The sequence below is a fragment of the Salvelinus fontinalis genome, chromosome 38 (genome assembly GCF_029448725.1).
Source record: "Salvelinus fontinalis isolate EN_2023a chromosome 38, ASM2944872v1, whole genome shotgun sequence".
Taxonomy (NCBI): domain Eukaryota; kingdom Metazoa; phylum Chordata; class Actinopteri; order Salmoniformes; family Salmonidae; genus Salvelinus; species Salvelinus fontinalis.
In genome coordinates, this window is record NC_074702.1 from 558,682 (window position 1) to 584,409 (window position 25,728).

Sequence of the window (25,728 nt, forward strand, 5' to 3'; positions counted from 1 at the left end):
GCTCCCAGCCTATAGACAGAAGCTAAAACAGGAAGCTCCCGCGCTCAGGTCTGTTCAACGCTGGTGCAAACAATCTGAGTCCACGCTTCAAGATTGCTTCGATCACGTGGACTGGGATATGTTCTGCATTGCGTCAAACAACAACATTGACGAATACGCTGATTCGGTGAACGAGTTTATTAGCAAGTGCATCGGCGATGTCGTACCCACAGCAACTATTAAAATATTCCCAAACCAGAAACCGTGGATTGATGGCAGCATTCGCGCGAAACTGAAAGCGCGAACCACTGCTTTTAATCAGGGCAAGGTGACAGGAAACATGACTGAATACAAACAGTGTAGCTATTCCCTCCGCAAGGTAATCAAACAAGCTAAGCATCAGTATAGAGACAAAGTAGAGTCGCAATTCAACGGCTCAGACACAAGAGGTATGTGGCAGGGTTTACAGTCAATCACGGATTACAAAAAGAAAATCAGCCCCGTCGCGGACCAGGATGTCTTGCTCCCAGACAGACTAAACAACTTCTTTGCTCGCTTTGAGGACAATACAGTTCCACTGACACGGCCCGCTACCAAAACCTGTGGAGTCTCCTTCACTGCAGCCTACGTGAGTAAAACATTTATAAGTGTTAACCCTCGCAAGGCTGCAGGCCCAGACAGCATCCCCAGCCTCGTCTTCAGAGCATGCGCAGACCAGCTGTCTGGTGTGTTTACGGACATATTCAATCAATCCTTATCCCAGTCTGCTGTTTCCACATGCTTCAAGAGGGCCACCATTGTTCCTTTTCCCAAGAAAGCTAAGGTAACTGAGCTAAACGACTACCGCCCCGTAGCACTCACTTCCGTCATCATGAAGTGCTTTGATAGACTAGTCAAGGACCATATCATCTCCACCCTACCTGACACCCTAGACCCACTCCAATTTGCTTACCGCCCCAATAGGTCCACAGACGATGCAATCGCAACCACACTGCACACTGCCCTAACCCATCTGGACAAGAGGAATACCTATGTGAGAATGCTGTTCATCAACTACAGCTCAGCATTTAACACCATAGTACCCTCCAAACTCATCATCAAGCTCGAGACCCTGGGTCTCGACCCCGCCCTGTGCAACTGGGTACTGGACTTCCTGACGGGTTGCCCGCAGGTGGTGAGGGTAGGTAACAACATCTCCACTCAGCTGATACTCAACACTGGGGCCCCACAAGGGTGCGTTCTGAGCCCTCTCCTGTACTCCCTGTTCACCCACAACTGCGTGGCCATGCACGCCTCCAACTCAATCATCAACTTTACCAACAACGACGAGACGCCCTACAGGGTGGAGGTGAGGGCCCTCGGAGTGTGGTGTCAGGAAAATAACCTCACACTCAACGTCAACAAAACAAAGGAGATGATCGTGGACTTCAGGAAACAGCAGAGGGAGCACCCCCCTATCCACATCGACGGGACAGTAGTGGAGAGGGTAGTAAGTTTTAAGTTCCTCGGCGTACACATCACGGACAAACTGAATTGGTCCACCCACACAGACAGCGTGGTGAAGAAGGCACAGCAGCTCCTCTTCAACCTCAGGAGGCTGAAGAAATTTGGCTTGTCACCAAAAGCACTCACAAACTTTTACAGATGCACAATCGAGAGCATCCTGTCGGGCTGTATCACCGCCTGGTACGGCAACTGCTCTGCCTACAACCGTAAGGCTCTCCAGAGGGTAGTGAGGTCTGCACAACGCATCCCCGGGGGAAAACTACCTGCCTTACAGGACCCCTACACCACCCGATGTCACAGGAAGGCCATAAAGAGCATCAAGGACAACAACCACCCGAGGCACTGCCTGTTCACCCCGCTATCATCCAGAAGGCGAGGTGTCAGTACAGGTGCATCAAAGCAGGGACCGAGAGACTGAAAAACAGCTTCTATCTCAAGGCCATCAGACGGTTAAACAGCCACCACTAACATTTAGTGGCTGCTGCCAACATACTGACTCAACTCCAGCCACTTTAATAATGTAAAAATGTATGAAAAAATGTATCACTAGCCACTTTAAACAATGCCACTTCATATAATGTTTACATACCCTACATTACTCATCTCATATGTATATACTGTATTCGATACCATCTACTGCATCTTGCCTATGCCGTTCTGTACCATCACTCATTCATATACTTTTTATGTACATATTCTTCATTCCTTTACACTTGTGTGTATAAGGTAGTTGTTGTGAAATTGTTAGGTTAGATCACTCGTTGGTTATTACAGCATTGTCGGAACTAGAAGCCCAAGCATGTCGCTACACTCGCATTAACATCTGCTAACCATGTGTATGTGACAAATACACTTTGATTTGATTTGACAAACTGAGAATCTGAGATCAATAAAAACGAGTCTTGAATCCATCAATAGCTTAGGGCTAGGTGTATGGAGATATATTGTACTATATGAGGAGGAAAACATAGTTCTAGAAACGGTGTATAATATGAGGAGGAATATATAGCCCTAGAAAAGCTTTCTACTTTCACTGACTCGCCCAATGATGCGCAGCTCACTGGCCAGCGATGAATGGTACTCTCCTCTTGTGCCAACAACTTATCTCTCTTGTTTAACTTTGTAAAACAATGTTCTTTCAATAGGCCTATTTGGAAGTTGGTCAAATATTTTGGTAGTCTACAATCAGATTACAGTTTTCTCTTTTAAGCAGGAGCCATTTGCTTTCCAACCTGTGTTTTCCCACGATTGTATTTGAAATATTGCAAAAGGCTTGTTCTGGCTGCATGCTGTTCACTGAGAGATTTGATGCGCGTTCTCAGGCTATAGCCTTGTGATTGGGCTACATGAACACCATCAACAGCTTGACCATTTAAAAAAAAGAAGCTATTGATCCTCTGTGTCTAAATTATATGCTGTGTCCTGGTTTAGTATTCTGAATTATTACATGTATTTCTGAACAGACAGCAGTAATTCTATAACGTTGGCAAATGTATTTCCATTAATCAGGGGTGCTGCAGTTCGTTCAGAACCCTTCACGTGGCTATGGGAATTCAATGAGGCCTTTGGGAAGAAGGGCTTACATTTTGTGCACTTAAACGTCCGAAGCCTCCTACCGAAGATCGATGAGATACGCCTGTTGGTTTGCAAATCAGAGGTGTCTTATGTTTTACTGAGACATGGTTGGATTCATCTGTTTGTGACTCAGAAATTGAGATAGGTAACTACTCTGTTGTCAGGAAGGATCGGAATTGGAACGGTGGGGGAATATGTGCGTTTGTAAGATCAGACATTGCTTTTAACGTCATATCAGATTTAAACGCTGATCTGGAGATTGTCTGGCTGGATATCTGCCTTCCCAAAACCAAGCCGATTTTGTTGGGGGTGTGTTTTAGGCCGCCCAAGCAGAATGCATTCTATGAAGGTCTTGAAATTGTGTTGTCAAACTGTAATAATTCGCTGTTGAAGGAAATAATTTTGTTAGGGGATTTCAATACTGATGTCTGCAAAAAGAATAGCCCAACCCACAATGTATTTATACACTTTTGTAGATCACTTGCTCTGACCCAAATTATAAAAGATCCCACCAGGATATGTGAAACTGTCACTGTCGTGTGTATAGGTGGCAGGGAAGTCAGGCGCAGGAGAGTAAACAAAGTGTAGATGGAGACTTTTAATAAATGTCCATGACATGCTCCAAACACGAGAAATATACATACATCAAATAAAAATGGGTACGAGGACCCGTCGCGCACCTATACACCAATAAAACAACACTTGACATAAAACAATCTCTGACAAACAAATGAAGGGAAACAGAGGGTTAAATACACAACAGGTAATGAATGGGATTGACAACAGGTGTGTGGGAAGACAAGACAAAACCAATGGAAAATGAAAAATGGATCGATGATGGCTAGAAGGCCGGTGAAGTCGACTGCCGAACACCGCCCGGACAAGGAGAGGCAACGACTTCGGCAGAAGTCGTGACAGAAACAGTGCAAAGTACAATTGACTTAATATTGGTGTCTGATAAATCTAAAATATCGCAGAGTGGAGTAATAGTCTATGGAATCAGTGATCATTTTATTAAATTTTACACAAGGACGATTTTTTAAGATATATATTTAAGTGTCACAAAACCGTTAGAATCAGAGGACTCAAAAAATACTGTGTAGAAAAGTTTAGGAAGGAAGTGGGTAAAATTGACTGGTCACCTGTGCTAGATAGTGTAGGGGGAGGCAGTGCCTGGGCTAGATAGTGTAGGGGGAGGCAGTGCCTGTGCTAGATAGTGTAGGGGGAGGCAGTGCCTGGGCTAGATAGTGTAGGGGTAGGCAGTGCCTGTGCTAGATAGTGTAGGGGGAGGCAGTGCCTGTGCTAGATAGTGTAGGGGTAGGCAGTGCCTGTGCTAGATAGTGTAGGGGTAGGCAGTGCCTGTGCTAGATAGTGTAGGGGTAGGCAGTGCCTGTGCTAGATAGTGTAGGGGTAGGCAGTGCCTGTGCTAGATAGTGTAGGGGGAGGCAGTGCCTGTGCTAGATAGTGTAGGGGTAGGCAGTGCCTGTGCTAGATAGTGTAGGGGTAGGCAGTGCCTGTGCTAGATAGTGTAGGGGTAGGCAGTGCCTGTGCTAGATAGTGTAGGGGTAGGCAGTGCCTGTGCTAGATAGTGTAGGGGGAGGCAGTGCCTGTGCTAGATAGTGTAGGGGTAGGCAGTGCCTGTGCTAGATAGTGTAGGGGTAGGCAGTGCCTGTGCTAGATAGTGTAGGGGGAGGCAGTGCCTGTGCTAGATAGTGTAGGGGTAGGCAGTGCCTGTGCTAGATAGTGTAGGGGGAGGCAGTGCCTGTGCTAGATAGTGTAGGGGTAGGCAGTGCCTGTGCTAGATAGTGTAGGGGTAGGCAGTGCCTGTGCTAGATAGTGTAGGGGTAGGCAGTGCCTGTGCTAGATAGTGTAGGGGTAGGCAGTGCCTGTGCTAGATAGTGTAGGGGTAGGCAGTGCCTGTGCTAGATAGTGTAGGGGTAGGCAGTGCCTGTGCTAGATAGTGTAGGGGTAGGCAGTGCCTGTGCTAGATAGTGTAGGGGGAGGCAGTGCCTGTGCTAGATAGTGTAGGGGTAGGCAGTGCCTGTGCTAGATAGTGTAGGGGTAGGCAGTGCCTGTGCTAGATAGTGTAGGGGTAGGCAGTGCCTGTGCTAGATAGTGTAGGGGTAGGCAGTGCCTGTGCTAGATAGTGTAGGGGTAGGCAGTGCCTGTGCTAGATAGTGTAGGGGTAGGCAGTGCCTGTGCTAGATAGTGTAGGGGTAGGCAGTGCCTGTGCTAGATAGTGTAGGGGTAGGCAGTGCCTGTGCTAGATAGTGTAGGGGTAGGCAGTGCCTGTGCTAGATAGTGTAGGGGTAGGCAGTGCCTGTGCTAGATAGTGTAGGGGTAGGCAGTGCCTGTGCTAGATAGTGTAGGGGTAGGCAGTGCCTGTGCTAGATAGTGTAGGGGTAGGCAGTGCCTGTGCTAGATAGTGTAGGGGTAGGCAGTGCCTGTGCTAGATAGTGTAGGGGTAGGCAGTGCCTGTGCTAGATAGTGTAGGGGTAGGCAGTGCCTGTGCTAGATAGTGTAGGGGTAGGCAGTGCCTGTGCTAGATAGTGTAGGGGTAGGCAGTGCCTGTGCTAGATAGTGTAGGGGTAGGCAGTGCCTGTGCTAGATAGTGTAGGGGGAGGCAGTGCCTGTGCTAGATAGTGTAGGGGTAGGCAGTGCCTGTGCTAGATAGTGTAGGGGGAGGCAGTGCCTGTGCTAGATAGTGTAGGGGTAGGCAGTGCCTGTGCTAGATAGTGTAGGGGTAGGCAGTGCCTGTGCTAGATAGTGTAGGGGTAGGCAGTGCCTGTGCTAGATAGTGTAGGGGTAGGCAGTGCCTGTGCTAGATAGTGTAGGGGTAGGCAGTGCCTGTGCTAGATAGTGTAGGGGTAGGCAGTGCCTGTGCTAGATAGTGTAGGGGGAGGCAGTGCCTGTGCTAGATAGTGTAGGGGTAGGCAGTGCCTGTGCTAGATAGTGTAGGGGGAGGCAGTGCCTGTGCTAGATAGTGTAGGGGTAGGCAGTGCCTGTGCTAGATAGTGTAGGGGGAGGCAGTGCCTGTGCTAGATAGTGTAGGGGTAGGCAGTGCCTGTGCTAGATAGTGTAGGGGGAGGCAGTGCCTGTGCTAGATAGTGTAGGGGTAGGCAGTGCCTGTGCTAGATAGTGTAGGGGTAGGCAGTGCCTGTGCTAGATAGTGTAGGGGGAGGCAGTGCCTGTGCTAGATAGTGTAGGGGTAGGCAGTGCCTGTGCTAGATAGTGTAGGGGTAGGCAGTGCCTGTGCTAGATAGTGTAGGGGTAGGCAGTGCCTGTGCTAGATAGTGTAGGGGGAGGCAGTGCCTGTGCTAGATAGTGTAGGGGTAGGCAGTGCCTGTGCTAGATAGTGTAGGGGGAGGCAGTGCCTGTGCTAGATAGTGTAGGGGTAGGCAGTGCCTGTGCTAGATAGTGTAGGGGTAGGCAGTGCCTGTGCTAGATAGTGTAGGGGTAGGCAGTGCCTGTGCTAGATAGTGTAGGGGTAGGCAGTGCCTGTGCTAGATAGTGTAGGGGTAGGCAGTGCCTGTGCTAGATAGTGTAGGGGTAGGCAGTGCCTGTGCTAGATAGTGTAGGGGTAGGCAGTGCCTGTGCTAGATAGTGTAGGGGGAGGCAGTGCCTGTGCTAGATAGTGTAGGGGTAGGCAGTGCCTGTGCTAGATAGTGTAGGGGTAGGCAGTGCCTGTGCTAGATAGTGTAGGGGTAGGCAGTGCCTGTGCTAGATAGTGTAGGGGGAGGCAGTGCCTGTGCTAGATAGTGTAGGGGTAGGCAGTGCCTGTGCTAGATAGTGTAGGGGTAGGCAGTGCCTGTGCTAGATAGTGTAGGGGTAGGCAGTGCCTGTGCTAGATAGTGTAGGGGTAGGCAGTGCCTGTGCTAGATAGTGTAGGGGTAGGCAGTGCCTGTGCTAGATAGTGTAGGGGTAGGCAGTGCCTGTGCTAGATAGTGTAGGGGTAGGCAGTGCCTGTGCTAGATAGTGTAGGGGTAGGCAGTGCCTGTGCTAGATAGTGTAGGGGTAGGCAGTGCCTGTGCTAGATAGTGTAGGGGGAGGCAGTGCCTGTGCTAGATAGTGTAGGGGTAGGCAGTGCCTGTGCTAGATAGTGTAGGGGTAGGCAGTGCCTGTGCTAGATAGTGTAGGGGGAGGCAGTGCCTGTGCTAGATAGTGTAGGGGGAGGCAGTGCCTGTGCTAGATAGTGTAGGGGGAGGCAGTGCCTGTGCTAGATAGTGTAGGGGGAGGCAGTGCCTGTGCTAGATAGTGTAGGGGAGGCAGTGCCTGTGCTAGATAGTGTAGGGGTAGGCAGTGCCTGTGCTAGATAGTGTAGGGGTAGGCAGTGCCTGTGCTAGATAGTGTAGGGGTAGGCAGTGCCTGTGCTAGATAGTGTAGGGGGAGGCAGTGCCTGTGCTAGATAGTGTAGGGGTAGGCAGTGCCTGTGCTAGATAGTGTAGGGGTAGGCAGTGCCTGTGCTAGATAGTGTAGGGGTAGGCAGTGCCTGTGCTAGATAGTGTAGGGGTAGGCAGTGCCTGTGCTAGATAGTGTAGGGGGAGGCAGTGCCTGTGCTAGATAGTGTAGGGGAGGCAGTGCCTGTGCTAGATAGTGTAGGGGTAGGCAGTGCCTGTGCTAGATAGTGTAGGGGTAGGCAGTGCCTGTGCTAGATAGTGTAGGGGTAGGCAGTGCCTGTGCTAGATAGTGTAGGGGTAGGCAGTGCCTGTGCTAGATAGTGTAGGGGTAGGCAGTGCCTGTGCTAGATAGTGTAGGGGTAGGCAGTGCCTGTGCTAGATAGTGTAGGGGGAGGCAGTGCCTGTGCTAGATAGTGTAGGGGTAGGCAGTGCCTGTGCTAGATAGTGTAGGGGTAGGCAGTGCCTGTGCTAGATAGTGTAGGGGTAGGCAGTGCCTGTGCTAGATAGTGTAGGGGAGGCAGTGCCTGTGCTAGATAGTGTAGGGGTAGGCAGTGCCTGTGCTAGATAGTGTAGGGGGAGGCAGTGCCTGTGCTAGATAGTGTAGGGGTAGGCAGTGCCTGTGCTAGATAGTGTAGGGGTAGGCAGTGCCTGTGCTAGATAGTGTAGGGGTAGGCAGTGCCTGTGCTAGATAGTGTAGGGGGAGGCAGTGCCTGTGCTAGATAGTGTAGGGGTAGGCAGTGCCTGTGCTAGATAGTGTAGGGGTAGGCAGTGCCTGTGCTAGATAGTGTAGGGGTAGGCAGTGCCTGTGCTAGATAGTGTAGGGGTAGGCAGTGCCTGTGCTAGATAGTGTAGGGGGAGGCAGTGCCTGTGCTAGATAGTGTAGGGGTAGGCAGTGCCTGTGCTAGATAGTGTAGGGGTAGGCAGTGCCTGTGCTAGATAGTGTAGGGGTAGGCAGTGCCTGTGCTAGATAGTGTAGGGGTAGGCAGTGCCTGTGCTAGATAGTGTAGGGGAGGCAGTGCCTGTGCTAGATAGTGTAGGGGGAGGCAGTGCCTGTGCTAGATAGTGTAGGGGTAGGCAGTGCCTGTGCTAGATAGTGTAGGGGAGGCAGTGCCTGTGCTAGATAGTGTAGGGGGAGGCAGTGCCTGTGCTAGATAGTGTAGGGGGAGGCAGTGCCTGTGCTAGATAGTGTAGGGGGAGGCAGTGCCTGTGCTAGATAGTGTAGGGGTAGGCAGTGCCTGTGCTAGATAGTGTAGGGGGAGGCAGTGCCTGTGCTAGATAGTGTAGGGGTAGGCAGTGCCTGTGCTAGATAGTGTAGGGGTAGGCAGTGCCTGTGCTAGATAGTGTAGGGGGAGGCAGTGCCTGTGCTAGATAGTGTAGGGGTAGGCAGTGCCTGTGCTAGATAGTGTAGGGGGAGGCAGTGCCTGTGCTAGATAGTGTAGGGGGAGGCAGTGCCTGTGCTAGATAGTGTAGGGGTAGGCAGTGCCTGTGCTAGATAGTGTAGGGGGAGGCAGTGCCTGTGCTAGATAGTGTAGGGGTAGGCAGTGCCTGTGCTAGATAGTGTAGGGGTAGGCAGTGCCTGTGCTAGATAGTGTAGGGGGAGGCAGTGCCTGTGCTAGATAGTGTAGGGGTAGGCAGTGCCTGTGCTAGATAGTGTAGGGGGAGGCAGTGCCTGTGCTAGATAGTGTAGGGGTAGGCAGTGCCTGTGCTAGATAGTGTAGGGGTAGGCAGTGCCTGTGCTAGATAGTGTAGGGGTAGGCAGTGCCTGTGCTAGATAGTGTAGGGGTAGGCAGTGCCTGTGCTAGATAGTGTAGGGGTAGGCAGTGCCTGTGCTAGATAGTGTAGGGGTAGGCAGTGCCTGTGCTAGATAGTGTAGGGGTAGGCAGTGCCTGTGCTAGATAGTGTAGGGGTAGGCAGTGCCTGTGCTAGATAGTGTAGGGGTAGGCAGTGCCTGTGCTAGATAGTGTAGGGGTAGGCAGTGCCTGTGCTAGATAGTGTAGGGGTAGGCAGTGCCTGTGCTAGATAGTGTAGGGGTAGGCAGTGCCTGTGCTAGATAGTGTAGGGGTAGGCAGTGCCTGTGCTAGATAGTGTAGGGGTAGGCAGTGCCTGTGCTAGATAGTGTAGGGGTAGGCAGTGCCTGTGCTAGATAGTGTAGGGGTAGGCAGTGCCTGTGCTAGATAGTGTAGGGGTAGGCAGTGCCTGTGCTAGATAGTGTAGGGGTAGGCAGTGCCTGTGCTAGATAGTGTAGGGGGAGGCAGTGCCTGTGCTAGATAGTGTAGGGGTAGGCAGTGCCTGTGCTAGATAGTGTAGGGGTAGGCAGTGCCTGTGCTAGATAGTGTAGGGGTAGACAGTGCCTGTGCTAGATAGTGTAGGGGTAGGCAGTGCCTGTGCTAGATAGTGTAGGGGTAGGCAGTGCCTGTGCTAGATAGTGTAGGGGGAGGCAGTGCCTGTGCTAGATAGTGTAGGGGTAGGCAGTGCCTGTGCTAGATAGTGTAGGGGGAGGCAGTGCCTGTGCTAGATAGTGTAGGGGTAGGCAGTGCCTGTGCTAGATAGTGTAGGGGTAGGCAGTGCCTGTGCTAGATAGTGTAGGGGTAGGCAGTGCCTGTGCTAGATAGTGTAGGGGTAGGCAGTGCCTGTGCTAGATAGTGTAGGGGGAGGCAGTGCCTGTGCTAGATAGTGTAGGGGTAGGCAGTGCCTGTGCTAGATAGTGTAGGGGTAGGCAGTGCCTGTGCTAGATAGTGTAGGGGTAGGCAGTGCCTGTGCTAGATAGTGTAGGGGTAGGCAGTGCCTGTGCTAGATAGTGTAGGGGGAGGCAGTGCCTGTGCTAGATAGTGTAGGGGTAGGCAGTGCCTGTGCTAGATAGTGTAGGGGTAGGCAGTGCCTGTGCTAGATAGTGTAGGGGTAGGCAGTGCCTGTGCTAGATAGTGTAGGGGGAGGCAGTGCCTGTGCTAGATAGTGTAGGGGTAGGCAGTGCCTGTGCTAGATAGTGTAGGGGTAGGCAGTGCCTGTGCTAGATAGTGTAGGGGTAGGCAGTGCCTGTGCTAGATAGTGTAGGGGGAGGCAGTGCCTGTGCTAGATAGTGTAGGGGTAGGCAGTGCCTGTGCTAGATAGTGTAGGGGTAGGCAGTGCCTGTGCTAGATAGTGTAGGGGTAGGCAGTGCCTGTGCTAGATAGTGTAGGGGTAGGCAGTGCCTGTGCTAGATAGTGTAGGGGTAGGCAGTGCCTGTGCTAGATAGTGTAGGGGTAGGCAGTGCCTGTGCTAGATAGTGTAGGGGTAGGCAGTGCCTGTGCTAGATAGTGTAGGGGTAGGCAGTGCCTGTGCTAGATAGTGTAGGGGTAGGCAGTGCCTGTGCTAGATAGTGTAGGGGTAGGCAGTGCCTGTGCTAGATAGTGTAGGGGGAGGCAGTGCCTGTGCTAGATAGTGTAGGGGTAGGCAGTGCCTGTGCTAGATAGTGTAGGGGTAGGCAGTGCCTGTGCTAGATAGTGTAGGGGTAGACAGTGCCTGTGCTAGATAGTGTAGGGGTAGGCAGTGCCTGTGCTAGATAGTGTAGGGGTAGGCAGTGCCTGTGCTAGATAGTGTAGGGGGAGGCAGTGCCTGTGCTAGATAGTGTAGGGGTAGGCAGTGCCTGTGCTAGATAGTGTAGGGGGAGGCAGTGCCTGTGCTAGATAGTGTAGGGGTAGGCAGTGCCTGTGCTAGATAGTGTAGGGGGAGGCAGTGCCTGTGCTAGATAGTGTAGGGGGAGGCAGTGCCTGTGCTAGATAGTGTAGGGGTAGGCAGTGCCTGTGCTAGATAGTGTAGGGGGAGGCAGTGCCTGTGCTAGATAGTGTAGGGGTAGGCAGTGCCTGTGCTAGATAGTGTAGGGGTAGGCAGTGCCTGTGCTAGATAGTGTAGGGGTAGGCAGTGCCTGTGCTAGATAGTGTAGGGGTAGGCAGTGCCTGTGCTAGATAGTGTAGGGGTAGGCAGTGCCTGTGCTAGATAGTGTAGGGGTAGGCAGTGCCTGTGCTAGATAGTGTAGGGGGAGGCAGTGCCTGTGCTAGATAGTGTAGGGGTAGGCAGTGCCTGTGCTAGATAGTGTAGGGGGAGGCAGTGCCTGTGCTAGATAGTGTAGGGGTAGGCAGTGCCTGTGCTAGATAGTGTAGGGGGAGGCAGTGCCTGTGCTAGATAGTGTAGGGGTAGGCAGTGCCTGTGCTAGATAGTGTAGGGGGAGGCAGTGCCTGTGCTAGATAGTGTAGGGGTAGGCAGTGCCTGTGCTAGATAGTGTAGGGGTAGGCAGTGCCTGTGCTAGATAGTGTAGGGGGAGGCAGTGCCTGTGCTAGATAGTGTAGGGGTAGGCAGTGCCTGTGCTAGATAGTGTAGGGGTAGGCAGTGCCTGTGCTAGATAGTGTAGGGGTAGGCAGTGCCTGTGCTAGATAGTGTAGGGGGAGGCAGTGCCTGTGCTAGATAGTGTAGGGGTAGGCAGTGCCTGTGCTAGATAGTGTAGGGGGAGGCAGTGCCTGTGCTAGATAGTGTAGGGGTAGGCAGTGCCTGTGCTAGATAGTGTAGGGGTAGGCAGTGCCTGTGCTAGATAGTGTAGGGGTAGGCAGTGCCTGTGCTAGATAGTGTAGGGGTAGGCAGTGCCTGTGCTAGATAGTGTAGGGGTAGGCAGTGCCTGTGCTAGATAGTGTAGGGGTAGGCAGTGCCTGTGCTAGATAGTGTAGGGGGAGGCAGTGCCTGTGCTAGATAGTGTAGGGGGAGGCAGTGCCTGTGCTAGATAGTGTAGGGGTAGGCAGTGCCTGTGCTAGATAGTGTAGGGGTAGGCAGTGCCTGTGCTAGATAGTGTAGGGGTAGGCAGTGCCTGTGCTAGATAGTGTAGGGGTAGGCAGTGCCTGTGCTAGATAGTGTAGGGGTAGGCAGTGCCTGTGCTAGATAGTGTAGGGGTAGGCAGTGCCTGTGCTAGATAGTGTAGGGGTAGGCAGTGCCTGTGCTAGATAGTGTAGGGGTAGGCAGTGCCTGTGCTAGATAGTGTAGGGGTAGGCAGTGCCTGTGCTAGATAGTGTAGGGGTAGGCAGTGCCTGTGCTAGATAGTGTAGGGGTAGGCAGTGCCTGTGCTAGATAGTGTAGGGGTAGGCAGTGCCTGTGCTAGATAGTGTAGGGGGAGGCAGTGCCTGTGCTAGATAGTGTAGGGGTAGGCAGTGCCTGTGCTAGATAGTGTAGGGGTAGGCAGTGCCTGTGCTAGATAGTGTAGGGGGAGGCAGTGCCTGTGCTAGATAGTGTAGGGGGAGGCAGTGCCTGTGCTAGATAGTGTAGGGGGAGGCAGTACCTGTGCTAGATAGTGTAGGGGAGGCAGTGCCTGTGCTAGATAGTGTAGGGGAGGCAGTGCCTGTGCTAGATAGTGTAGGGGTAGGCAGTGCCTGTGCTAGATAGTGTAGGGGTAGGCAGTGCCTGTGCTAGATAGTGTAGGGGTAGGCAGTGCCTGTGCTAGATAGTGTAGGGGGAGGCAGTGCCTGTGCTAGATAGTGTAGGGGTAGGCAGTGCCTGTGCTAGATAGTGTAGGGGTAGGCAGTGCCTGTGCTAGATAGTGTAGGGGTAGGCAGTGCCTGTGCTAGATAGTGTAGGGGTAGGCAGTGCCTGTGCTAGATAGTGTAGGGGGAGGCAGTGCCTGTGCTAGATAGTGTAGGGGAGGCAGTGCCTGTGCTAGATAGTGTAGGGGTAGGCAGTGCCTGTGCTAGATAGTGTAGGGGTAGGCAGTGCCTGTGCTAGATAGTGTAGGGGTAGGCAGTGCCTGTGCTAGATAGTGTAGGGGTAGGCAGTGCCTGTGCTAGATAGTGTAGGGGTAGGCAGTGCCTGTGCTAGATAGTGTAGGGGTAGGCAGTGCCTGTGCTAGATAGTGTAGGGGGAGGCAGTGCCTGTGCTAGATAGTGTAGGGGTAGGCAGTGCCTGTGCTAGATAGTGTAGGGGTAGGCAGTGCCTGTGCTAGATAGTGTAGGGGTAGGCAGTGCCTGTGCTAGATAGTGTAGGGGAGGCAGTGCCTGTGCTAGATAGTGTAGGGGTAGGCAGTGCCTGTGCTAGATAGTGTAGGGGGAGGCAGTGCCTGTGCTAGATAGTGTAGGGGTAGGCAGTGCCTGTGCTAGATAGTGTAGGGGTAGGCAGTGCCTGTGCTAGATAGTGTAGGGGTAGGCAGTGCCTGTGCTAGATAGTGTAGGGGGAGGCAGTGCCTGTGCTAGATAGTGTAGGGGAGGCAGTGCCTGTGCTAGATAGTGTAGGGGTAGGCAGTGCCTGTGCTAGATAGTGTAGGGGTAGGCAGTGCCTGTGCTAGATAGTGTAGGGGGAGGCAGTGCCTGTGCTAGATAGTGTAGGGGTAGGCAGTGCCTGTGCTAGATAGTGTAGGGGTAGGCAGTGCCTGTGCTAGATAGTGTAGGGGTAGGCAGTGCCTGTGCTAGATAGTGTAGGGGTAGGCAGTGCCTGTGCTAGATAGTGTAGGGGTAGGCAGTGCCTGTGCTAGATAGTGTAGGGGTAGGCAGTGCCTGTGCTAGATAGTGTAGGGGGAGGCAGTGCCTGTGCTAGATAGTGTAGGGGTAGGCAGTGCCTGTGCTAGATAGTGTAGGGGTAGGCAGTGCCTGTGCTAGATAGTGTAGGGGTAGGCAGTGCCTGTGCTAGATAGTGTAGGGGTAGGCAGTGCCTGTGCTAGATAGTGTAGGGGGAGGCAGTGCCTGTGCTAGATAGTGTAGGGGTAGGCAGTGCCTGTGCTAGATAGTGTAGGGGTAGGCAGTGCCTGTGCTAGATAGTGTAGGGGTAGGCAGTGCCTGTGCTAGATAGTGTAGGGGTAGGCAGTGCCTGTGCTAGATAGTGTAGGGGGAGGCAGTGCCTGTGCTAGATAGTGTAGGGGTAGGCAGTGCCTGTGCTAGATAGTGTAGGGGTAGGCAGTGCCTGTGCTAGATAGTGTAGGGGTAGGCAGTGCCTGTGCTAGATAGTGTAGGGGTAGGCAGTGCCTGTGCTAGATAGTGTAGGGGGAGGCAGTGCCTGTGCTAGATAGTGTAGGGGTAGGCAGTGCCTGTGCTAGATAGTGTAGGGGTAGGCAGTGCCTGTGCTAGATAGTGTAGGGGTAGGCAGTGCCTGTGCTAGATAGTGTAGGGGTAGGCAGTGCCTGTGCTAGATAGTGTAGGGGTAGGCAGTGCCTGTGCTAGATAGTGTAGGGGTAGGCAGTGCCTGTGCTAGATAGTGTAGGGGGAGGCAGTGCCTGTGCTAGATAGTGTAGGGGTAGGCAGTGCCTGTGCTAGATAGTGTAGGGGTAGGCAGTGCCTGTGCTAGATAGTGTAGGGGTAGGCAGTGCCTGTGCTAGATAGTGTAGGGGTAGGCAGTGCCTGTGCTAGATAGTGTAGGGGGAGGCAGTGCCTGTGCTAGATAGTGTAGGGGTAGGCAGTGCCTGTGCTAGATAGTGTAGGGGTAGGCAGTGCCTGTGCTAGATAGTGTAGGGGTAGGCAGTGCCTGTGCTAGATAGTGTAGGGGTAGGCAGTGCCTGTGCTAGATAGTGTAGGGGTAGGCAGTGCCTGTGCTAGATAGTGTAGGGGTAGGCAGTGCCTGTGCTAGATAGTGTAGGGGTAGGCAGTGCCTGTGCTAGATAGTGTAGGGGGAGGCAGTGCCTGTGCTAGATAGTGTAGGGGAGGCAGTGCCTGTGCTAGATAGTGTAGGGGTAGGCAGTGCCTGTGCTAGATAGTGTAGGGGTAGGCAGTGCCTGTGCTAGATAGTGTAGGGGTAGGCAGTGCCTGTGCTAGATAGTGTAGGGGTAGGCAGTGCCTGTGCTAGATAGTGTAGGGGTAGGCAGTGCCTGTGCTAGATAGTGTAGGGGTAGGCAGTGCCTGTGCTAGATAGTGTAGGGGGAGGCAGTGCCTGTGCTAGATAGTGTAGGGGTAGGCAGTGCCTGTGCTAGATAGTGTAGGGGTAGGCAGTGCCTGTGCTAGATAGTGTAGGGGTAGGCAGTGCCTGTGCTAGATAGTGTAGGGGAGGCAGTGCCTGTGCTAGATAGTGTAGGGGTAGGCAGTGCCTGTGCTAGATAGTGTAGGGGGAGGCAGTGCCTGTGCTAGATAGTGTAGGGGTAGGCAGTGCCTGTGCTAGATAGTGTAGGGGTAGGCAGTGCCTGTGCTAGATAGTGTAGGGGTAGGCAGTGCCTGTGCTAGATAGTGTAGGGGGAGGCAGTGCCTGTGCTAGATAGTGTAGGGGAGGCAGTGCCTGTGCTAGATAGTGTAGGGGTAGGCAGTGCCTGTGCTAGATAGTGTAGGGGTAGGCAGTGCCTGTGCTAGATAGTGTAGGGGGAGGCAGTGCCTGTGCTAGATAGTGTAGGGGTAGGCAGTGCCTGTGCTAGATAGTGTAGGGGTAGGCAGTGCCTGTGCTAGATAGTGTAGGGGTAGGCAGTGCCTGTGCTAGATAGTGTAGGGGTAGGCAGTGCCTGTGCTAGATAGTGTAGGGGTAGGCAGTGCCTGTGCTAGATAGTGTAGGGGTAGGCAGTGCCTGTGCTAGATAGTGTAGGGGGAGGCAGTGCCTGTGCTAGATAGTGTAGGGGTAGGCAGTGCCTGTGCTAGATAGTGTAGGGGTAGGCAGTGCCTGTGCTAGATAGTGTAGGGGTAGGCAGTGCCTGTGCTAGATAGTGTAGGGGTAGGCAGTGCCTGTGCTAGATAGTGTAGGGGGAGGCAGTGCCTGTGCTAGATAGTGTAGGGGTAGGCAGTGCCTGTGCTAGATAGTGTAGGGGTAGGCAGTGCCTGTGCTAGATAGTGTAGGGGTAGGCAGTGCCTGTGCTAGATAGTGTAGGGGTAGGCAGTGCCTGTGCTAGATAGTGTAGGGGGAGGCAGTGCCTGTGCTAGATAGTGTAGGGGTAGGCAGTGCCTGTGCTAGATAGTGTAGGGGTAGGCAGTGCCTGTGCTAGATAGTGTAGGGGTAGGCAGTGCCTGTGCTAGATAGTGTAGGGGTAGGCAGTGCCTGTGCTAGATAGTTTAGGGGGAGGCAGTGCCTGTGCTAGATAGTGTAGGGGTAGGCAGTGCCTGTGCTAGATAGTGTAGGGGTAGGCAGTGCCTGTGCTAGATAGTGTAGGGGTAGGCAGTGCCTGTGCTAGATAGTGTAGGGGTAGGCAGTGCCTGTGCTAGATAGTGTAGGGGTAGGCAGTGCCTGTGCTAGATAGTGTAGGGGTAGGCAGTGCCTGTGCTAGATAGTGTAGGGGGAGGCAGTGCCTGTGCTAGATAGTGTAGGGGTAGGCAGTGCCTGTGCTAGATAGTGTAGGGGTAGGCAGTGCCTGTGCTAGATAGTGTAGGGGTAGGCAGTGCCTGTGCTAGATAGTGTAGGGGTAGGCAGTGCCTGTGCTAGATAGTGTAGGGGGAGGCAGTGCCTGTGCTAGATAGTGTAGGGGTAGGCAGTGCCTGTGCTAGATAGTGTAGGGGTAGGCAGTGCCTGTGCTAGATAGTGTAGGGGTAGGCAGTGCCTGTGCTAGATAGTGTAGGGGTAGGCAGTGCCTGTGCTAGATAGTGTAGGGGGAGGCAGTGCCTGTGCTAGATAGTGTAGGGGTAGGCAGTGCCTGTGCTAGATAGTGTAGGGGTAGGCAGTGCCTGTGCTAGATAGTGTAAGGGTAGGCAGTGCCTGTGCTAGATAGTGTAGGGGTAGGCAGTGCCTGTGCTAGATAGTGTAGGGGTAGGCAGTGCCTGTGCTAGATAGTGTAGGGGTAGGCAGTGCCTGTGCTAGATAGTGTAGGGGTAGGCAGTGCCTGTGCTAGATAGTGTAGGGGGAGGCAGTGCCTGTGCTAGATAGTGTAGGGGTAGGCAGTGCCTGTGCTAGAAAGTGTAGGGGGAGGCAGTGCCTGTGCTAGATAGTGTAGGGGTAGGCAGTGCCTGTGCTAGATAGTGTAGGGGTAGGCAGTGCCTGGGAAGTCTTTAAACGTAGATTTCTTGATGTGGTGAATGTGATGTCTCCCATTAGACGGGTCAGGGTAAAGCAGAGCCCTTGGTTTAATCATGAGATTCTAGAATCTATCCAAGCAAGGAATAAGGCCTTTAAGAAATGTAAGAACTCTCAAGAGCAGCATGATTTTGTCCTATATAAACGTCACAGAAATAAAACACAGAGCAGGATGGATGAAGCTAAGAGGAGTTACTTTGCTGAGAAAATAATTGAAAACAAAAATGACCCTAAAAAGCTTTGGAAATCATTTAAGGAACTAGGCTGTAGTAGTCCTACCAAAAACAAACTAAACAGTATTGGACTGAACATCAAAGGGGAGATGGTATATGAAAAGGCAGAGGTTACCAATGAATTCAACTTCTTTCTTTTTTTACTTCTGTTGCCAGCAAGCTGGTTGAGTTTGAGTTTGAGTTTGAGTTTATTTTTACAGGGACAGTGCACATTAATCAACGTTTCAGTAAAAGTGCCGGTTTTAGCCAGCCGGCTGATTTTCAACCGCAGTCCCTGAGCAGGTTATTAGCAAGCTGCCCACCAGTTCTGGTTTGTATGGAAGCAACCAAGTCAAGAAGTATTATGTAGAGTTGGGGATTCAGCCAAACTCTCTTTATTTTGCAAAGGTAGCAACAGCCAAAATAGTCAGTATGCTGGCAGAGCTTAAATGCTCCAAAGCCACAGGCCTGGATAATATTCCTGCAAGGTTTCTAATAGATTCTGCTGAGCAAATTGGCCCTTGTATTACGCATATTGTTAATCTCTCTCTTGAGCAAGGCACCTTTCCCAGGGACATGAAACAAGCTAAAGTTTTACCTCTGTATAAGAAGGGGATAAAGTCTGACCCTGGGAATTATAGGTCTGTATCTATCCTCTGTGTAACATCAAAGATCCTGGAGAGAATTGTACATGAGCAAATGCATGACAATGTTAACAAACAGGGTCCAATGTATGATTTTCAGTCGAGTTTTAGAAAACATACTCCACTGATTCATGTCTACTTTACTTGACTGACTTCATCAGGAAAGAGATTGATGAGGGAAATCTGTGTGGAATGGTACTGCTTGACCTACATAAGGCCTTTGATACAGTTAACCACTGTCTCCTAATCTCCAAACTGGAGGCACTGGGGTTAAGCAGTATCCCTCTAGGCTGGGTAAAGTCCTATTTATCAGGAAGGGAGCAAGTAGTAGAGGTTAATGGTTCACTGTCTCAGGCAAAACCAATGAGTTGTGGCGTTCCGCAGGGGAGCGTGCTTGGGCCTCTGCTGTTTTTATTGTATATTAATGATATGAAAGATGCTTGTTCTTGCCGTCTTTATCTTTATGCGGATGACTCTACACTTCTGGTGTCTCACAAAAGTAAAACTATGTTGGAAAGCATACTTAGCACAGAGCTTACTAACATTAGCAAATGGCTTGAAGATAATAAGCTATCTCTGCACATAGGGAAAACTGAAGCAATTACTTTTTGATCCAGACCTAAATTCTGAAATCAGAGTGGAGTTAGGGGGTGAGGTGCTGACTACTTAAACCTCTGTTAGCTGCTTGGGATGTATCCTTGATGGAAGCTTGGGAGGTCTGAGCACGGCCAATAAGGTGCTAGGGAAGGTTAATGTCAGGATTAAGTTTTTGTCTAGAAAGTCCAAGCTGCTTGATAAGGACTCCATGAAAGTGCTAGCTACTGCCCTCATTCAATGGCATTTTGATTATGCTAGTACTTCCTGGTTTGGGGGCTTATCTAAACTTATGAAGGGAAAGCTCCAGATAGACAAGAATAAGCTGATCAGGGTAGTGTTGAAGGTGAGTCCACGTACTCACATAGGCAGGAGCTGCTTTCAGGAACTAAACTGGCTGCCTGTTAAGGCTAGGGTGTCCCAGATTAGACTAGGTTTGGTTTACAGGAGTATTTATGGTCCTGCGCCCAGATATTTAAGTGATTACTTTCCTCGTTTTAGGGATGCACACAATCACAGCACCAGATCAGGTGTTGCTGATGTGTGCTTATACAGGTTCAGGAGTAATGCTGGGAAAGGTACTTTGTGGTATACTGGAGCCTCAGAGTGGAATGAGTTGCCTCTGCCCAATAAAACAACGTCCTCTCTGGGCAGCTTTAAAAAATAAAGTAAAAATATGTTTGATGTCCTCTGTGCCCATATGAATAACCCCTATGATGTAACTGGAATGATGAGATAGATGTTCCTCTTTTATGTTTTTGTTTCATTATTTCACTGCCATACTGTGTTCGATCTTGTCTAGCCATCTTGTCTCAAGAGGACCACAATGGAAATAAGTCCCAGACTTTATTGTGTGTTATCCTCGATGATTTTATTCATGTGCTTGTATGGCTTTTAAGTTTTATGTGTGCTTGTTTTTTAAAATGGTTGAATTAATAAACTAAACTATGATTCTATAAGGAAATAAATGATGAAGTGCAACGCTGGAGAGATGAACGTTGCAGGCTCCTCGTGTATAGCAGACAGATGATAGCAGACAGAGAATAGCAGACAGAGAATAGCAGACAGAGAACAGCAGACAGAGAACAGCAGACAGAGAATAGCAGACAGAGAATAGCAGACAGAGAATAGCAGACAGAGCATAGCAGACAGATAATAGCAGACAGAGAATAGCAGACAGAGAATAGCAGACAGAGAACAGCAGACAGAGAACAGCAGACAGAGCATAGCAGACAGAGAATAGCAGACAGAGAATAGCAGACAGAGGATAGCAGACAGAGGATAGCAGACAGGGTAGCAGACAGGATAGTAGACAGAGAATAGCAGACAGAGGATAGCAGACAGAGGATAGCAGACAGAGAATAGGATACAGAGAATAGCAGACAGAGAATAGCAGACATAGAATAGCAGACAGAGTATAGCAGACAGAGAATAGCAGACAGAGAATAGCAGACAGGTGATAGCAGACAGAGAATAGCAGACAGATGATAGCAGACAGAGAATAGCAGACAGATAATAGCAGACATAGATTAGCAGACAGAGTATAGCAGACAGAGGATAGCAGACAGAGGATAGCAGACAGAGAATAGCAGACAGAGAATAGCAGACAGAGAATAGCAGACAGAGAATAGCAGACAGAGAATAGCAGACAGAGAATAGCAGACAGAGGATAGCAGACAGAGGATAGCAGACAGAGGATAGCAGACAGAGGATAGCAGACAGAGAATAGGAGACAGAGAATAGCAGACAGAGAATAGCAGACATAGAATAGCAGACAGAGTATAGCAGACAGAGATAGCAGACAGAGGATAGCAGACAGAGAATAGGAGACAGAGAATAGCAGACAGAGAATAGCAGACATAGAACAGCAGACAGAGTATAGCAGACAGAGAATAGCAGACAGAGAATAGCAGACAGTTGATAGCAGACAGAGAATAGCAGACAGATGATAGCAGACAGAGAATAGCAGACAGAGAATAGCAGACATAGATTAGCAGACAGAGTATAGCAGACAGAGTATAGCAGACAGAGGATAGCAGACAGAGTATAGCAGACAGAGAATAGCAGACAGAGAATAGCAGACAGAGGATAGCAGACAGAGAATAGCAGACAGAGAATAGCAGACAGAGAATAGCAGATCACTGGATTTGGTCATATATATGTGAAGTGAGGGCCGTTTTTGAGCTGTTGAGCTGTTTTGAAACTTCTCTTTTGTGGAACCTCACACGCACCCTGCAAACTCCCCAGAGGCCTGAGTGTTGTGCTTCTCAGGCGCCACTCCGGGTAGTGTGGTGTAGGTGACACAGCATCAGCACAACAAGCCTAGACCCTAGACCTCTGTTAAAACAAACCTCAATTATGTTGAAAGAAATAGTTCCTCTCTGAGAGCTCATTTACTTCTCAGTCTCACCAAAATGAAAATGCAAGAAAACATATAAAATATATACTGTATATTCAATTAAAAATTACAAATATCATTACATTTTTGATCATGCTATTCATTGGTGATCATTTGTAGTTTTCTAAGTCCTATTTTTGGTATATTATCTAAGAGTTGATTGGAAAATATTCTGTACAGTTTGGTGCATAAAATATAGCTGTATTATTATGACAACATGATCAGGAAGGAACGGAAATACAGGTCTATTGTTACAACAAGAAGACATTAAACAATACATGTTTCAATTCATTTTAATCAGATACAAGTCAAATGAAAATATAGACTACATTTTAAAATGTAAATTATACTATTATTAACCTTTAACCTGTAATTTTGTATTTGTATTATCCTTTATTTAACTAGGCAAGTCAGTTAAGAACAAATGTCTTATTTACAATGACAGCCTACCGGTTAACACTGCCTTGTTCAGGGGCAGAATGACAGATTTTTACCTTGTCAGCTCAGGATTCGATCTAGCAAGCGTTCGGTTACTGGCCCAACACTCTAACCACTAGGCTACCTGCCGCCCCTATCACACTATTAATCACTACTACACCATATGTAATCACTACTACACCATAGGTAATCACTACTACACCATAGGTAATCACTACTACACCATAGGTAATCACTACTACACCATAGGTAATCACCACTACATCATAGGTAATCACTACTACACCATAGGTAATCACTACTACATCATAGGTAATCACTATTACATCATAGGTAACAACTACTACATCATATATAATCACTACTACATTATAGGTAATCAATACTACATCATAATAATAAACACAATGTGAAGACTATCTGTAACCACTATGAATTGGCACAAGTAAAACAAATGTCATACAAGTTTAGTAATGATTTCACTTAATTGTTTGTTGTTTGTTCATACGTCCTGCTTCAGGGTGACCATGGGCTGGAGAGAAAAATCACAAGCAACTTATTTTATTTATTTAACCATACAGGAAGTCATCATTGAGACCATGTCTCTTTTTTGAGTGAGCCCTGCAAGGAATGTGATGTTTGGTTATGTAGTGTGTGCACTCAGTAAATACACTTGTCGCTATATAAGAAGTATATAAATAATTACATGTACACTCCAGTATAATAAATGTACACAGTCTCACCAGAATGTTCAGCCCAGTCAGTATAATAAACAGTAGAGTCTCACCAGAATGTTCAGCCCAGTCAGTATAATAAACAGTAGAGTCTCACCAGAATGTTCAGCCCAGTCAGTATAATAAACAGTAGAGTCTCACCAGAATGTTCAGCCCAGTCAGTATAATAAACAGTAGAGTCTCACCAGAATGTTCAGCCCAGTCAGTATAATAAACAGTAGAGTCTCACCAGAATGTTCAGCCCAGTCAGTATAATAAACAGTAGAGTCTCACCAGAATGTTCAGCCCAGTCAGTATAATAAACAGTAGAGTCTCACCAGAATGTTCAGCCCAGTCAGTATAATAAACAGTAGAGTCTCACCAGAATGTTCAGCCCAGTCAGTATAATAAACAGTAGAGTCTCACCAGAATGTTCAGCCCAGTCAGTATAATAAACAGTAGAGTCTCACCTGAATGTTCAGCCCAGTCAGTATAATAAACAGTAGAGTCTCACCAGAATGTTCAGCCCAGTCAGTATAATAAACAGTAGAGTCTCACCAGAATGTTCAGCCCAGTCAGTATAATAAACAGTAGAGTCTCACCAGAATGTTCAGCCCAGTCAGTATAATAAACAGTAGAGTCTCACCAGAATGTTCAGCCCAGTCAGTATAATAAACAGTAGAGTCTCACCAGAATGTTCAGCCCAGTCAGTATAATAAACAGTAGAGTCTCACCAGAATGTTCAGCCCAGTCAGTATAATAAACAGTAGAGTCTCACCAGAATGTTCAGCCCAGTCAGTATAATAAACAGTAGAGTCTCACCAGAATGTTCAGCCCAGTCAGTAAAATAAACAGTAGAGTCTCACCAGAATGTTCAGCCCAGTCAGTATAATAAACAGTAGAGTCTCACCAGAATGTTCAGCCCAGTCAGTATAATAAACAGTAGAGTCTCACCAGAATGTTCAGCCCAGTCAGTATAATAAACAGTAGAGTCTCACCAGAATGTTGAAGTGCTGTCTGCACACTGCTTTACTCTCCCAGTAGATCACCACCATGGCAACGACCAGTTCAATGACCAGGAGAACTACAATCATCCATTTGATTCCAGAAAATACCTGACAGAGTAAAGAGAATAGTAACTTAATACACTAATATCTTAATAACTTAATAACTTAATACACTGTACATAGCAACATGTTTTTCTGTGGTTTAATGTTATGTTGATAAGCTCTTGTGGTTTAGTATTTTGTTTGTGGAGAACATTTACACAGAATTACAAAGCAAACTAACAATTCAGTATCCGTATTGCGTTATCTAATTTCAATGCTTGTACTCTTCTACCTCATTAACAAATCAATACTAATCAATTAACTCATTGTAATAAACAAACAATTAAGTAATTAACTCTGGAACCTCTTGATGGTCCCCGTGGAAACCAAAAGAGATAACATCAGCAGTGCAGAGAGCAACAGCAGCTAATGTCCAGAAACAGCTGACGATGTTCAAGGAAAATGACAGTTTGGCCTGTTGATAGTGGAGAGAAACACAGAATCACCTCACTATTCAATTGGTATGTTTATGATATATTTGATGTGTAATATTTTCATTATAATTTAAATAATCTACAATTATTTCATATTTGATCCATGACTGAATTTAGACATGTTTGTAAAGCTTGAACTTACCACACACATATCTGGAGAATGACCTGCAGCATAGGTCAGTATTCCGGCAGCAACAAACTTTATAAAACAAATATGTTTTTTTGTTCCTTCATTATTTGAGAGACTGATTACAAATTCATTCAACAGTACGTGTATTATCCTCATTGTAGAGTACACACTTCACACACAATGCACACTGACGACAGGAGAGAATAACGGATAGAGACGACACAAAGCTTTGGTCCAACATCGGCTCTATCAACATGTGTCTAATCCAATAATTGATGATGACACAAACTACTTTGTGGGCTGATAGCACTTCTTACCAGGACACTGGGCATGGTGTAGATCAGAACTAATGGTCTGTGCTGGACAAGCAGTAGCCCCAGAATCAAGACAAGGACTCCAGCAATGAGCTGAGCTGCCTAAAACGAGAAGAAGATATATTCAGACTAACAGACGAGAAAATATCCCGGAAACTGGCCCTTAGATAAACATATACCAAATGTTCAACGTAACTTCTGCTCATCATTCATGTATTTTTAGAATCCACAGATTAGCCTGCCTGAAATAAATGTTTACTCGGCTGTATAGGAAGATGTTTGCTATTCGTACCCCCAGAGCTTTAGGCTGACCCTTGAGGAAGACCTTGTAGACATCTTTGAAGACACAGTGGAACTTCTCAGGCATCAGCTGGCCCTCCTGAGCATCTCTGAGACTGCCCAGAGGTATAGTGATGACCATGCACTCATCTGACTGAAATGTGTACTTCATTTACCTGCGAACAATACATTTCATTAAAGGGAGAAAAATATCATATAAACTACTTTAGTGAATATAGAGGAAGATAAGTGCTTCCAATGACATAATAAGTAAACAACTAATAGGTCATTAGTAGGCAATGCCTCCTCACAGCTGGTCAAAATCACACGATGCACAATGATGATGTCATTGGAAACACATCTTTCTCTATATTTGTTTACTACAGAACATAGAAACGCACCATTTTCACATATGTTGATGTTGGATTGGTACTGGAGACGATGAATATGAGGTTTCCCTTTATTAACACATCATGTAGACAATAACACTACTGACGTAATGAGGACACTGTAACGTGTTACCAATAAAAACTATCGGAATAATATTGCTGAAATAAACCATAAACTCTTGTAATAACTCTATGGATATTGTAATTAAATGGAAACACATCATGAATGATGAAAGGTAATAGCAGAACAAGCTTTCATGAAGTTTACATACCTGCTGCTGTTCTTTCTAACTTAATGGAGGAAGTCACACTCGGAGGGCGTCTGCGCTGGTCTGGTAAGCAGGCTGTGATGGACAAACACATTTTCATACACATGCACACAGCAAGAGAGAGAGAGAGAACTAGAGAGGGAGAGAGAGACAGAGAACCAGAGAGAGAGAGAGAGACAGAGAGAGAGACAGAGAGACAGAGAGGGAGGGAGAGAGAGACAGAGAGGGAGGGAGAGAGAGACAGAGAGGGGGAGAGAGGGAGAGAGAGGGAGAGGGAGGGAGAGAGAGATAGAGAGAGAGAGAGAGAGAGAGAGAGAGAGAGAGAGAGAGAGAGAGAGAGAGAGAGAGAGACAGACAGAGAGGGAGAGAGAGGGAGAGAGAGGGAGAGAGAGGGAGAGAGAGAGAGAGAGAGAGAGAGAGAGAGAGAGAGAGAGAG

General features: G+C 48.7%; 1 protein-coding gene across 1 annotated transcript; it reads right to left on the reverse strand.

Moving 5' to 3' along the window:
* Positions 1 to 21,587: 21,587 nt before the first annotated feature.
* LOC129837680 (membrane-spanning 4-domains subfamily A member 4D-like) lies at positions 21,588 to 25,419 on the reverse strand. The gene is made up of 7 exons (XM_055904031.1): positions 25,296 to 25,419; positions 24,648 to 24,810; positions 24,359 to 24,457; positions 24,054 to 24,110; positions 23,782 to 23,892; positions 23,367 to 23,483; positions 21,588 to 22,187 (listed from the first exon to the last, which is right to left on the reverse strand). Exons 2-7 carry the CDS (start codon positions 24,804 to 24,806, stop codon positions 22,158 to 22,160), a joined length of 573 nt encoding a protein of 190 aa, XP_055760006.1. The 5' UTR covers positions 24,807 to 24,810; positions 25,296 to 25,419; the 3' UTR covers positions 21,588 to 22,157.
* Positions 25,420 to 25,728: the final 309 nt, after the last annotated feature.

Coding starts and splice junctions, on each gene's coding strand:
- LOC129837680 (XM_055904031.1), bottom strand. CDS start 24,806: ATGAAGTACACATTTCAGTCAGATGAGTGCATGGTCATCACTATACCT. Junction 24,458..24,647: donor GTCAGCCTAAAGCTCTGGGG/GTACGAATAGCA, acceptor TTCTCGTTTTAG/GCAGCTCAGCTCATTGCTGG. Junction 23,893..24,053: donor ATTCTCCAGATATGTGTGTG/GTAAGTTCAAGC, acceptor CACTATCAACAG/GCCAAACTGTCATTTTCCTT.